General features: G+C 41.5%; 1 protein-coding gene across 2 annotated transcripts; it reads left to right on the top strand.

Annotated features, from left to right (window-relative positions):
• Positions 1-315: 315 nt before the first annotated feature.
• gmppaa (GDP-mannose pyrophosphorylase Aa) lies at positions 316-14,536 on the top strand. 2 transcript variants are annotated; one of them, XM_004563128.4, is made up of 13 exons: positions 316-472; positions 6,068-6,165; positions 6,388-6,491; positions 6,776-6,968; positions 7,141-7,200; positions 7,287-7,417; positions 7,564-7,578; positions 10,684-10,818; positions 11,142-11,239; positions 11,332-11,378; positions 11,578-11,670; positions 13,422-13,590; positions 13,946-14,536. In XM_004563128.4, exons 1-13 carry the CDS (start codon positions 406-408, stop codon positions 14,044-14,046), a joined length of 1,311 nt encoding a protein of 436 aa, XP_004563185.1. In that variant the 5' UTR covers positions 316-405; the 3' UTR covers positions 14,047-14,536. The 2 variants fall into 2 exon arrangements, with proteins under 2 accessions (XP_004563185.1, XP_004563186.1); XM_004563129.5 differs by lacking the exon at positions 7,564-7,578.
• The last annotated feature ends 807 nt before the right edge of the window (positions 14,537-15,343 follow it).

Here is a 15,343-nt window from a genome sequence, read left to right as displayed (position 1 = left end):
AAGGAAAAAAAAAGTTCAGATGTTTAGTTTGATGTATAGGAGACACATAAGGTACACAAGGTTTACTGAGCCTGGATATAATTTATATAAGAGTTTGCAGTGATATTATAATGGATATATTTTTAGTATTTATAATATTTAGCATACTATAAATTAATAACATCATAATTGATGCAGTTAAACATAATCTTGAAATATTGTCGCACGTACACAAAGGCATATTCTGGTGATTTCAAAAAGAGCATTTGTAGTCCAAAGCTTTCAGGCGCTTGACTCCGTTTCACTCCGAACACTCTGGTCCGTGATTTCACGATAATCTCGTTAACGTCACAATCAGGAAGTGAGTGCGGAAATGCTCTCACAGCTGTTGCTTACTGCTGCAGATAGTTTCCAGCCAGGTCTTGCATGTCACCAAGCAGCGTTTCTGTCAAGATGTTGAAGTCGGTCATTTTAATCGGAGGCCCCCAGAAAGGTAACTCTTTTCCTTGGCGTGTTTTCAAAGTCATTAACGTGTGTTTAAAGCAAGGCTAGGCTGCTAATGCTAACAGGCTGGCTGAAGTTGTTTTTATCACTGACGTGTCACAACGTGTCCCACGAACAAGAAGTAAAATCTTACCCATATAGCTTTTATACCCTAATATTTTATCACCACGTCTTGTAAACTATAGTCCAACCTGAGCACAGATTTTTTTTGGAAAACCCCCCAAAACTTTAGCTTGCCTTCCACTACTGATGCATTAATGTCATTCCCTCTCAGCAAGCGTGACAGTTATTTATAGAAAAGTATTTTAGATTACTTATTCTATTTTTTATTTTTTTTTTAAGTAAAGTTTAATAATAAAGTTAATGGGTTTGTAATGAAAGGCTCTATAGCTCGGCAAGATCGTCTGTCTTTTATTTTATACTTAGGAGAAACCAGCTACATACATACAGTACCCTTTACTGTGTCTGCTTTGTATTCTTATCTTTTTAACGACTGAGCCCTCGTGATATGATTTGCTCAGATTTTTCCATTTTCAAACAGAAGATGGCATGCTTTGGAGGAACAGCCCAAAACAAATAATAAAATAAATAAAATAATACATAAAAAAAATAAATCATGAAAGATTGAAAGACAAAATTATAGAAGAGGACTGATATGTAAAGCACACAGAACAGAAGCTCGCAGAAGGCAGGCAAGAACAGAGTGATGATGACAGAATTGAGTGTGAGAGCATGGTGAAGGTGAAAGTGATGTAAAGAATAGACTACCAACCCAAGCACTCAGAACTGTAGGCAGATTAGTAAATGCAGATCTTCTCATGCATAAACTCCTTGTTATATAGTGATGACACAAGTGAGACCCTGAGCATTAAAACAGCAAGTGTCTTTCCGCTGCTGAAAAAATATCCTTAGATCCCACTGTTTCATATAATTACAAGCCAATTTCCAAACTCCTGTTTATTTCTTTTTTTTTTTTTTTTCTTTTTTTTTTTTTGGCCTGTCCCGTTTGGCTCTTTTGCCATCAGAATTGTTGTCTAAAGGCAAAGAAAGATGCCCAACGGATTTACTTTACCAAACTGACCATCCCAGCCTTGCCGTAATGGTCCATTTGATTCACCTTTTATTGTTTATTTTATTTTCACTTACTGAATACGGGACAGACTTGACTGGGGGAAAGAAGGGGAGAAAGAAAGAGGGAAAGAGAAACAGCTGAGAAGAGGGACGGGGGAGAAGGGCAAAAGACAAAAACCAACAGAACGGGCAGAGAAAAAAAAAATGCATATATCAATCACCTGGATCACCTGCTGAGAAAGAAAAAAGAAAGCAAGCAGAAGAGAACAAGAGTAATAGAATAAACAACATCACAATGATATATGGGAATATGACAGTAAATACTAAATGTTAAACATTATTGTGCAGCACATAAGATCAACAGAACACAGTGTGCTTTGAGGTAGGAGCCAAAAAGGGTGTAGTTTGTGGGTGTGATCACCCGTGTGTACACCTGTGAGCATGGACGCGCTTGTTTTTTGTTTTTTTAAAAGGTTCCTTCATGTAATAATCTGCTAGAGGGTGTGGGGGGGCCACAGCCCCGTCCTCCAGGGCATGAAGCAGGTGTGGAGGAGATCAAAACTCCAGACATCCAGAGGCCCCCAGAACACAAGAGACCAAGGAAGACCAACAGAGGGGCAGCTGCGCCACTGTCCCGGAAAGAGCTGAGGAGAGTCCCAGATGAGGGCTCACTCAGCAGCCGCGGAGCAGAAGCCAGGGGGAGTTGCAGTGACGCGCCCGTGAGCTCCGCCGGCAGTCAGCTGCGCCTGAGTGACCGAGCCGCAGGCCGAGGGGCCGGGGGCACCCCACCTCCGAAGTGGCCCGAGCGAGCCCCAGGCTCCAGGCCCCGATAAGCGGCCGCCAAGGAGTGAGCCGGTGTGTACCTGGACGCCCATCCCCGGACACAAAGAACCACCAACGCACCGATGTCTGAGGGGGTCCGCCACTGGCAGGGGAAGTGGTGGTAGGGGGAGATAGGCCTCCATACCTTGGAGGGCCTAAGATGTCCCCAGAGAGGTGGCGCCTGACACCCAACCTGACATATAGACACAGACATACAGGCACACACATATACAAACATCCATTCCCACCCTCATGCTCTCATATGCACTTACTCCACACTCAACCAACGTGGAGACAGACATAAAGAGACGTTGTACACACGATCACACTCCCCAAGCGTACTCTACAAACCGGGTCTAGGTGCCCTTGCCCCTGGAGGGGGGAACTGCACCCAGACCCAGGTGGTGTTTCCCTTTTCCCTGCGGTGGAGGGAGGCAGACCGCCCCGACTCCGCAGCAGCAGGAAGGCTCCACACTCCAGACCGCAGTCGGACGGCCAACTCCTCCTCCTAGCCCCCCTGCTCCAGCAGGTCGCAGAGAACGGGGGTGAGAGAAGACTCCAAACCTCCCTCCACCCGCTCATTGTAATGTTGATGCATGTGTGTTCTAAGGTGCATTTAAAACCCAGGAGGGCATGGAGCTACCTGCCAGAGAGCAGCAGGTAAGCGCATGGTCCCTCCTGCTAGCCCTCAATGTCTACGTGTATTTAAAATTGAGAGGTGGGCAACGATGCCAGGGGTGGGGTGTACACCCTGATGGTACTTTGGACTCCGTGTATCGTGCCCACCCCCAAGATCCTATATGTATGTGTAATGAGAGTGTGAGTAATGTGAATGTCTAAGTTGTGGGATAAAATTGAGGCAGAGGCAGCCAGAAGGGGACAGAGGGGGGGGGGGGGGGGGGGGGGTAGCCTCCTCTGCACCCTGGTGACATACCCCTACTCCAAGGCCCTGCATGTGTGGGTGGTTGTGGTGGAGCGGGAAGAGGGAGGCAGCTGGAGATGGGGAGGGAAGGAAGGGAGGGGCAAGTGACCCCTCCCTGGGGCCAGCTCCCCCGCTGACCCCAGTAGGCACCCCCATACTCCGCGACCCGCCAGGGAAAGGGGGCCCAGGCCCATCCAGACCGGGCCCAGTGCAGCAGCGCCGCCCGGCCCCACAGAGCCCGGGACAGTCCACCCAACCCCACCACAGAGAAAACTGCACCCACCCCACCATCCACTCATCTTCCAGACTACATAAGACAATAAACACCCAGGCTGAGATCTTCCTCCACCTCTCCTGTATCTCCCCCTCCTGCAGAGGGAGCTCCTGAGGAGAGGAAAGCTCCTGCAAGATGTGACAATCTCCCCCACCAGTTGAAGAGCCCCCCAGGTGGCTCGACGCACCGGCGGCACCCTGCTCCAGGGCTGGGCCCCCATGCACCCACCCGCCCACAACCCCGGCAACACACCAACCAGGACCCAAGCCCCCGAGGCCCAGTCCGGGTCCCAGCCCAGAGACAGAGCGCCCCCAGAACCTCACGCCCATCCCGGACCCACCCAGGGCCAGCCAGGCTACCAGGTCAGTAACCCACGTCCGTCAGCACAGACCCTCCCCTAGCCCCGCTGCACGCAGCCGCGAGGAAACAGTCACCGGAGAGCCAACAGAGCCCCTAACCGGACATGACCGCTACCCCGGGTTGAGCCCCCCAAGGAAGATGCCTCCGGGGAACCCCCCGACGCCCTAAGCCTGTCCCTACCCCCACACCAATCACAACAGTGAAGGCGGGACCAAACTATGACCCCCCATCCCCACTAGGTGATGGAGCTGATCAAAGGAGCCCAGAGCAATTGATCTGATGTGGTGGCAGAGGCTGTATCAAAAGTAATGTAATCTAATAGATAATTTCTATATTGGTTAGAATTAAGATTATTTTTATTTTTCCAGTTCATGAGGACTGTTTTCTTGGCTATGCATAGGGCAGTGAAGATCATATGGGCGATATTCTTTTCTGAAGTGACATTATCTAAGCTGCCCAACAAACACACTAAGGGGGAAGTTGGAATGTTACATTTCAGACACTTCGATAAGTCTTCACATATCTCGCGCCAAAACTTCTGAACTGGTGGACAGAACCAAAGAGCGTGGATATAATTGTCCGGTGAATTGGTTTGGCAGTGTGAGCAGTTGTTGGTAGACGTAAAGCCCATCTTGAACATCCGATGACCTGTATAGTGTACTCTATGTAATATTTTGTATTGAATTAATTGAAGACTGGGATTTCTAATTAGATGAAAGGTTTTTAAGCAAATCTGAGACCAGAAGTTTAGGTCTAAGTTAACTGATAAATCCGCTTCCCATTTTGCAATAGGAAGTGATATTGATTCATCTGTTTTAGAAAGCATTCTGTATATTTTGGATAGTAATTTGGGGGGTTTAAGAGTAAGAAATTGAACCACACTTGGTGGTGTTTGTAGTTCAACTTGACCCGGTTTAAATTTCTTTTTTACTATGGATTTAATTTGTTGATATTCTAAAAATCTTTTCTTGTTGATCCCATATTGTGTAACTAGTCCGTCAAATGAAATAAATTCTGTTCCTTCTAGTATATGTTCTAAATATTTGATTCCTTTATCACTCCAATCTGAAAAGTTTATCATATTATTGTTTTGTAATATGTCAGGGTTGTTCCAGATAGGTGTACGTCTTGTTTATTTCTAAAAGCCTTGAGGAAGTTCTTGCTCGTTAGTGTCTTTAGATTGTTGAAGGAAGAACATCTTAAAATAAGTTAAATAAATTCCAGTCGGGTTACCAACAAAACCACAGCTCTGAAACAGCTTTATTGGAGATTGCCAATGGCATTCTTATGCACTAAGAGAAGGGTGAACATTCTATTTTAGTCTTGCTTGACTTATCTGCAGCCTTTGTTCGTGCTACTCTTATTAATAGACTACAAAACAGGCTGGCATCACTGGTACTGCTTTCAAATGGTTTTCTTCATACTTATTGAACAGATACCTCAGAATTCATATTAGTCAATGTATGTCCACCTCTGAACCCCTCAGGGCTCAGTTCTTGGACAATTTCTGTTTTCTTTCTATATGTTACATGTGCTTCTGCTTAATAGTTTAAATGGATTCTCCTATCATTTTTTATGCAGATGACACATAATTGTACTTTTCTGTCAAGCCCAACAACCTCAAGAGCCCCTCCTACCTCAGTGAATGCTTGCATCTCAAAAGACACTTGTTTGTCTTTTTAATTCACTTCAGAACTGGTACAAAAATGAAACCTGCTATTCAGTCGGAGTTAGAAAACCTGTCCGCCACTCTGACTTTAAAACTAGAGGTGACTGTGCTTTTGAGGTTGTTTTGCCTAAACTGTGCAACTGCCTTCCTCAGTCAATCAGGTTTGCTGACTCTATGACTCTAAAATTAGCTTAAAAGTAATTTTTAAAGGTTACCTTTCCCTTAATCTTTTCCTCTTTATTTTCAACTATAGTAAAATTGTGTGTATGTGTGTATGTTTGAATGAATGTCTAATCATGTTAGGTTGATTGTGTCTGTTTGTCTTAATGTTAACTTGTATATCTATCTGCTATGTGCGAGTTTAATTTGAACTGTTACGCACATGTAATCCTTTGTTTTGAAAAGTGCTATACAAATAAAGTTGTTATTATTATTTTTCTTAAAATATTCAAACACTGTTTTTCAGGCACAAGATTCAGGCCACTGTCATTTGAAGTGCCCAAACCCCTGTTTCCAGTAGCTGGTGTTCCCATGCTTCAGCACCACATTGAAGCATGTGCCAAGGTAAGTTTCATTTTAAAGTATCGGATTGTCACTAGTTTTGAAATGTTGGCTCTTGTTTGTTTTTTTTCTTTTTTGTAAGAGCTTAGTAATTCTTAAAATACTAAAGCAACTGTCGCCTCATTAGTAGTTGGTGTTGGGAATTTCTTGGCCTGTGTTTTGTGACAGACAGCACCCACAATCACTCTAATGCTGATCCTTTTTGTTTTCTTTTTTTATATATAGGTTCCAAACATGAAGGAGATTTTGCTCATTGGTTTTTATCAGCCAAATGAAGAACTGAATAGATTTCTGTTAAATGCACAGCAGGAGTTCAAAATTTCAATCAGGTAAACAGTGGAGCTGTTGGCTTTGCTTTTTTATAGAAAAATGTTTACATTTCCTGGGTATATCGATAGCAGCGACACGAGCTTGTGAGAATTAGGAGGATGTGATAGTTCAGTGTCAAGATTTAGAAATACATTTTGTATACGACACAAACCAGAACACCATTTTGATTCTGTTTGTCTTTAGTTATTCTTTTTTGTGGCAAATGTAATGCTTTACTTGCTACTGTGCACGCCCATTGCTAAATACCTGTAGATATTTCACTCTTCTTAACTCCTCACCACAGGTACTTGCAGGAGTATGCAGCCCTGGGCACTGGAGGGGGCATCTATCACTTCAGAGATCAGATTGTCTCTGGCAGTCCAGAGGCTTTCTTTGTACTGAATGCTGATGTTTGTTCAGCATTTCCTCTTACAGAGATGCTCAGCTTTCAGAAAGAACACGGAGAACCAAACAGCTTTGTTATCCTTGGGACAACGGTAAAACATTATAATTAGTTTCTGGAACGTGAACTGTCGTGAAAGTAAAACTAGATTTACTTGGTTGGTTTTTCTTTGACTTTTTGACTACAATTAAAATGGTTATATTAGATCTTTTCTCTTTATAGAATTTGAGATTATGCTAAATTATATTGACATTTTCTCTAATTAGGCAAACAGAAAGCAATCCATGAATTATGGCTGTATTGTGGAAAACGAAGAATCGAACGAGGTATTTAACCATTTGGTCTTCCTAGACAGTTACTCTGTACTGCTGAAACTTAAAATTATGATTAATCTTTCTTTTTTGATATGTAGGTCTTGCATTATGTGGAAAAGCCAAGCACATTTGTGAGTGACATCATCAACTGTGGTATATACCTCTTTAACCCAGACATCTTCCAACATATTGGCGCAGTCTTCCAGAAGAACCAGCAGGACATGTTACTGTGAGTTGTAGCTGTCCCACTTGTTGGTATGTGCGTGGGAATGTGTGTGAATACCATTTACTCCATTTCTTTGTTTCTCTTCATTTGTCTTTTTTCCTTCCTTTCTCCTCCCTGCCATGTTTTCTGTCTCTTCATACAATCATCAGATATCCCTATGATGGGTAAGTGGGTATGATTAGGTTGCATGGTGTGGTTTTAGAGCACTTAGTGTATGGGGTGAGAATTCCTTGTGAATGCTACTTGTATCACTTTTCTGTGCACAGTGACATGGAAACAATATTTTTTTGTTTCTTAGATTTCATGGTCTGACATTTTGAGCACTGTTTACATTCAGTTCAGTTTTGTTTAGCTTAACACAAAGACTGGAAACTGGTAAAACAGCTCTTTGGATTTCTAGGTGAAAAAATGTCACTTAGTACTTTTCAGTCTGTACACAAGCCATAATTTAAACTCAGTTTACCATTGTTCTGTTGGTGTACCCAGGTTTTACTAATGACATCCTAGCTGGACTGTTTTAAGAAATAAATAAAATTATGCTTTGTGAAACAGCTCAAGATGTTGAAAATTAACTAAACGTATCAACAGCTATAATGTTATGTCAAAGATGTCTCTGCATTGTATTTAAAAGACATCTAGTAATGTTAGAATGCCAACCAGATTATTGTTTGCTTATCGTCGTTGCAGTCGTTTTGTCACATGACAACTGTAACGTCACCACAGCGCCATCCCCACCTTGAGTATACTTTCCACTTCTGCAAGTCTGCTAGGGCATGCTCAGGTCAGAGTCGTGCAGATTTTGTCATTAGACAGTGAGCACGATGGGTCTGTGCGGCCTTCTGTGTGTCTGCCTGTTGTTCACGACCATGCCAAGTCATCCACGGAGATTTTACATTATAGTACGCCAACTACTCATGCGCTGCAGGCTTCAAAGAGATATAACAGGAATCACTGCTCAGCTGTCAGATCTCCTGCTGTCCATGTCGGTGTCTGCAGCGGAGTATAAACGAGCCTTTATACTGACACTGAGCGCATGCCAGACTTGCTGCATTCTTCTGCTGAAATATGCGTGTCACCACTCAGATAAAACCTCTGCATCAGCACTGCTATAAGAGTAGAAAAAATTGAAACCAGAAAAAAAAGCAACACAAAGTTTTCTTCATAAAGTCTTATCTCCTTTTGCAGCATCTCCCCTTGTATAATCTGGGAATCCCTGAGCACCTGATATATACTGATACATCACTGATCGAACACTGGTGTCTTCAATCCAACTGTGCCAGAGTTACAAAAAGTCAAAAGGGGCACAAAAAACTTAAATGACTCAGGCCGGCAGTTGTGATGTCGCTTTTCAGGATGGTGACAAGGGCAGGTATAAATAGGCTTTTAGTCTGGCCTGTGTAATACCACATTTCGCCTCTAGATAGGATAGTAAATTCATCTAGCTTCTGTTCTGCCCATATTTTTCCCTACTGTCTTTGACCTCTAGTCAGTCATGTTGAAGGACTAGCAGGCAGTGAATGAACCAGTAAACACAGTAAACTGAAGCTCTTGGCAAGAGCAAGATTAACAGGAGCCAAGATTTTGCTGCTGCTGACTTCAGTATGTCCTAGAGATTAAAGAAGCTTAACTAGCCTCAGATCAAGAGGTACCATTGCCTGCTTTTATGAAACATCGCTAACCCCTCTAGTGTAGAGCACTACATAAAGCATCTGTAATGGAGGATAATGTTCATATTTAATAAGAATGGTTATTCAGTCCTCTTACCTTTTCCAGGAGTAGTTGCAAATTTATAGAGTATAGACAAAATGCAATTCACATCCATATGCGTAGGTTTAAAGAAACATCTACGCTATTGTAACCTGCTCTTCTGAGGAACTGCATTTTGAAATGATCGGTTTATTTATTTATTTTTTTAAAGAGGCTCAACACATTTAGTTGTCTCTATAGTTTCTGCTGAATAAGCTAGAAAAAAACTATAATCGAGATAGTGAAGCTTCATGTCAAACTGATACAGATGTCTCGCTTTGCTCATCGCTTCACTAGAAGACTTGCTTTTTATAATATAATAATATGCATGTGGACTGAGTGTACCCTGCTATTTCACAGAAGCTACAATAAAACATGGGATCAATATATGTTTTTTTTTTTTTTAATACAATCTTTGATACTTTTTCAGTTTGTTTTCACTGTACAGTAGCTGACCTAACAAATACCACACCAAGGACACTTGAAATATATTACAACAGGTCAAACCGCGCTTTGCATAATTCACCTGCTAACATCAATAGCACTTAAATCAAGCTGGGCACTGAATCAGCAAAATTGTTGAACACATCAGAGATACTTGATAGAAATAAGAAGGCTTTTACTGCAGTCTCTTGGGGACCGCTTCGCCTCTAACCACACCCCCTCCTTCTTGGTAAAACTTCAATTATGGGTGCAATCCTTTAAAATATTCTTTTCATCAATATTTAACACTCTGTTTCATCTCAGGGCTCTCACAATACACTATGCCAGAGACCCTGATTAGTATGGAACACATAGTCTCTTCTACTTAAGTTTTGGATCACAACTAGGTAATCAGCTTTGGTTTCAGCCCAGCACTGACACCATCAAAGATAACAGTGATGCATTTTAACTCGGTGTTCTCATTTGACTCTGCAGGCTGGATAGTAGGGCAATAAATTCATGTTTTCTTAAGAGACTTTAGAGGTAATGGGAACCGCTGGGTTGTTGTTGTTTTTTTCTTTGGTTTTTTTTGTACACAACTAAATATTTGAAGAATCTCAATAGCTACTCAAGAACAGGAGGAGTGAAAGGGGAAAACGGGATGTAATTCTCATTTCTTTATTCACCTTTGGCAAGAAAAAGGAACGTGATAAAACTTCACATTTTGTATATGTGAATTGTTTATTTGATGTTTGGAGAGAAAGCTGAACCTGATCATTAACGACCAACTCTGGTTATAAATAGGTGTGCTTGGTCTGCGCTGCAACATTGGCATGCAAGTCATCAGTTTTCGTCTTGGTGAGCAGGCAAGGCTTGGCCACAGCTTTAGGTTATGAATTCTGGAAAACTTGTCACCTCATTTTTTCCAAAATTCAGAAAATATACGGTTTCAGCTGACACTCGAAAAATAAAGTTTCGTTCAGTTGAGGGTAGTTTATGCCGATTCTGTCTTGAATTTAATTCCAGCCTCAAGCTTTGTGCACAATATTTTAAAAAATGGGATTTGTAACTCTGTGCGACTGATGATCTATTTCTGGCAGAGAGGAGCCAACCAACGGCTGGCACCGAGCTGAGGCCATCAGGCTGGAGCAGGACATTTTCACTGCCCTGGCAGGACAGGGAAAACTCTACGTATATAAAACCCTCAGCTTCTGGAGCCAGATTAAATCTGCAGGGTGAGTGAATGTGTCATAAATGGTGTCGCATTCAAGAGAGCATAAATTTGATACTGCAACCCTGAATGTCAAAGAATATGGGAGACACTGGACTTGCATGCATATAGGCTCCAAACCTTGTTGAAGTACAACTTATTTCTTTGACACAGAGAGTGAGTTTTTATAGTTGTTTATACAGTCCATGTAGACTCACCAAGGAAGTCTTTGTGCAGTGTGATTATGCTATAAGCTGTACAAAAATGTAAATTACCACCTTAAATGAAGAGACTCTTGATTTATACTCATTTATTTATTTTATTTCTTTGACTTTTTTCCCCCCTCAGGTCTGCAATTTATGCCAGTCGATTGTACCTCAACCAGTATCACACAACTCATCCTGAAAGACTGGCGTCAAATAAGGAGGGAGGCCCCAAAATAACTGGTACAATTTATTAACTTCCTGTATCTTTTTTTTCCTTCCTCATAATAACACAAACAAATCTATTTAGACTTGCTTTCTTTTCCTTTCTCCAGGTAATGTCTATATTCATCCTACAGCTAATATTGATCCCACAGCTGTGGTAAGGGTTTTCCTTATACGCTTTAAATAGAAATGGCATGTCCTGTTAACAGCAGAGCCTCATATTAAAAATTTTGTACTGCATTTAACTCTAAAAAAGAGAAGAATGTGCTTTTAGATGGTCTGATAAGTTAATTTGGTGTTACTAGTTGAAATGGTACAGATATTATCTCACGCAGTAATTTATTTTCTCTTTGCAGTTGGGTCCCAACGTTTCCATCGGCACTGGAGTGACTATCGGCGCTGGTGTCAGAGTTCGAGAATCTATCATCCTCCATGGTGCAAATTTACAGGTGACTGCCTCTGAATATAAAGTACACTGTTAGAAAAAAATCATGCGTGATATCGATACTGATATGGACTGGGTAACGTGTTAGGAATGAAAGGATGACAGGTTGGAAATGAAAGTGATCAACTTACAGAGGGTTGTATTCAAAGACACCTGAAAGTCAGAAGTGGAAAAAAATGACGTGACAGTCTATTTTGCCAAAATTTAATTGCAACTCAAAATGGTACTCAGTAGTTTATGTGGCCCCTGCGTGCTTGTATGCATGTCTGGCAATATGGGCGCATGTTCCTGATGATGAGGCAGATGGTGTCCAGGGGGATATCCTCCCACATCTGGACCTCAGCGTCACTGAGCTCCGGGACAGTCTGAGGTGCAATGCGGCATCGAATGGACCGAAACATGATTGGATTTAGGTTGGGCGATCATGGGGGCCAGTTGGTGGTATGACCTCCTTCATTCTTTAGGAATTGCCTGCATACAAACTGCCACATGAGGCCATGCATTGTTGTGCACCTTCTCCTCTTTGCACAAAGGAGCAGATGCCGGTGCTGCTGATGGATTAGGAAGCTTCTACGACCCTGTTCAGCTCTCCTAGAGTAACTGTCTATCTCCTCCATGCTCTTGAGGCCCTGCTCATAGACAAAGCAAACCTTTTAGTAATTGCATGTCTTCATGTGACTTCCTGGGGGAGTTGGACTACCTATGCAGCCCCTGTAGGGTCCAGGTATCGCCTCATGCTACCAGTGGTGACACTGACCCTACCTGAATACAAAACTACAGTGAAAAAATAGGAAGTAAGGATGTTGTTTCATCACTGCTTCTTTTCTAGTGCACCTGTTGTTAATTTCATTAAGACGAAAGCACCTGAAACTGATTAACAACCCTCTCTGCTACTTAACTGACCAGATCAATATTCCAGAAGTTTAACTGACTTGATACTCTGATTTAAAAGCGTTCCTTTAAAGTTGAGCAATGTAATTTCCAATTCCCTGCTCAACTTGCTTCACTTCATCAGACATGTCTTGCTTGGCATTATACTAAACATCAAACTAATTGACATGGAGGTGAATTTATCTGAAGTGATCAGCTTTACATTTTATCCACACTTCAGCTGTGACCTCTCTGAAATTTATCTTTACTCATCTGTCACACTAGAAATATCGTCGCATGCACCTCACACAAAGATGTCATTTTTAACGATTTTGAGGCCGGAATAATTGAATCCCACACCTCCAGCGATGACTGGCAGCCTTTTAAAATGAATTTATACTGCTGGTGACTTATTGGTTTTCATTGTGCATTGCCTAGAAGAACAATTTGTAATTTAAGCAATACTTACAAATCATCACTACCTGTTGTAATACTCACTGCTTTTTTCCTCTCTTCATGTTTGAACAATCTCTAATGGAGGAGTGATGCTTAAAGTGGAGTTTCAGGGCTTCCAGGGACTAATGACCTATAGCCAAGGGTTCCGCAAAATAATCAAGTGTAAGATGGGGACCACATAGGAAAAGAAAAAGAGCATATTTCACCCTCTATTCTTATCTATATTATCTCTGAGAGCCAATAGAATCACTGAATTGATTGTTACACACTATGGTCAGGTATCCTTGGAATACGTGACCTCATATCCCCCCGTCTCCCCCAGAATTTGGAACACCTGTATTAAAGCAGATGTGGAGACTTGAAACACAACAATTACCTGCTGAAGGCTTCCCGATTTTTCACTAACTTCCGTTCCCCCTCTTCCACAAGGATCACTGCTGTGTTTTGAACAGCATTGTGGGATGGGATAGTACCATTGGCAAGTGGGCAAGAGTAGAGGGAACCCCAAGTGACCCAAATCCAAATGATCCCTATGCAAAGATCGACAGCGAGACACTCTTCAGAGAAGGAAAACTCACCCCCTCAATTACAATTCTAGGTAAGCCTGCTCTGACTTGAAATTATATATCTGTTCAAATATTGTGTTCTGTATATTGTTCTGAGAAATGAAGTTATTGGAAAGAAAGCAATACCTAAGGCCCAGTTCCTGCATGTATTTGAATAGTTATTTAAGATATTTGTGAATAAGCTTGTAAATCACAGGTAAGGCACTTTGAATGAGGTGGTATGCAAATTAAAATTCTCTAATTGTCACACTTGTTTTTACATTTCAGTAAACTGTGGCTAAAAAGAGCTACACAAATGATGTTAGGGAGTGATGTGAGAGTCAGCACAGCAATAAACTGTCTTTGTCCTTTGCAGAGACTTAATACTGCCTTGCTTTGTCTCCTCAGGTTGTAACGTGACGATCCCCTCTGAGGTGATTATACTGAACTCAATTGTCCTCCCACATAAAGACCTCAACCGCGGCTTCAAAAACCAAATTATTCTCTAGTTAATCTTCCTCACGCTTCTGTCCACTTATTGTCACTGATGAAGGATGCTGCTGCCCAACTGCTGGCTCTGTCTCTGAGTTACTGTATATAAGATGTCAGAAATGAATATATGGAAGATTCATTTCATAGTTTTGAAAGATAGATTTTTTTTTTTATATATATATTTGTCCTCGAGCCTTTATGCAACATTGAGTGTCAGCAACATTAGAGAGAGGCTAATCATGCATGTTGATTCACCTTGAAAGGTTCCGTCATGCCAGAGGTTTTATATTGTTTTTACTTATTAAATTTACCGAACTGTAAAATTACCGCAGACACTAATGTAATGTATGTAGTTGGATTTAATATGATGTAAAAAATTAAATAATAAAAAAAAGAGTTTATAGATAACACATATTCTGTTTCTCAAGGGCATCCTTGACAAACGTGAACTGTTACTTCAACATGAGACGGGGAATTATTGGAAAATAAAAATCACTGGCTACCAACTGTGGTTAATTTTAAGAAGTGATTATTTTTCCGGAGCGCTGATTAAAACCTTTTAGCAGCTTCATTGTTAGTCTAAAGAATTGTCTGCCATCAAAATAAATCAGCAGACTTGAGATTTACATTGCAATCAAGCAATGTTGCCTTTGGAAATGTGAATTTTGTGGGAGTGGGGTGCTTTTCCCAGCAACACGAGATACTTAAATTGTGCAATCACTGAAGACACTCTTCCAGTTTATGTATACAGCACATTAACATTTACTTATTAGGCACCCATGATCACTTCGGTACTTTTGCTTTAATTATTACAATGAGAGTGTCTATCGAGAAAGTCTAAACTCTGATACTGGAAGTTCTTTATAATATATTTTAATCAAATCTGTTTTGCACATTTGAGCATACTTTTTTTTTTTTTAGTCATGGTGGGTTGGTGTCAGGTTTTACATGCTTTTCACTGTTAATTCAGGTGCCTTAGAGCTTCAAAAGACTCAGCCCAGTTGATGATTATCCCACCAAGAGGATAAAAACACTATAATGAGGCCCTGTAGCCTGGGATGAGGCAAATCTCCATGTTCCCCAGATGAAAGGCAGTCCTAAAATTCATTAGATCAAATAGGTTTTCCACTCCCATAACAGTAAAAATTTACAATTTATTTATGCAGAGAAGTACTAGCAGTTATAGAAGTAGTAGAACTTGTATGGCTAAACTGCAGTATTACTTACCAAACATCTAACAGCATGCTTGTCCAGCTTTTCTTTTCTTTTTTCATTCTGCCTTTGGGGAGAAATGGTTTGTGTGTGAGCAGGGAA

The sequence above is a fragment of the Maylandia zebra genome, linkage group LG16, assembly GCF_041146795.1.
Source record: "Maylandia zebra isolate NMK-2024a linkage group LG16, Mzebra_GT3a, whole genome shotgun sequence".
NCBI lineage: Eukaryota > Metazoa > Chordata > Actinopteri > Cichliformes > Cichlidae > Maylandia > Maylandia zebra.
Note: the sequence above shows the minus strand (reverse complement) of the source record. Positions and strands in the feature narration are given on the sequence as shown.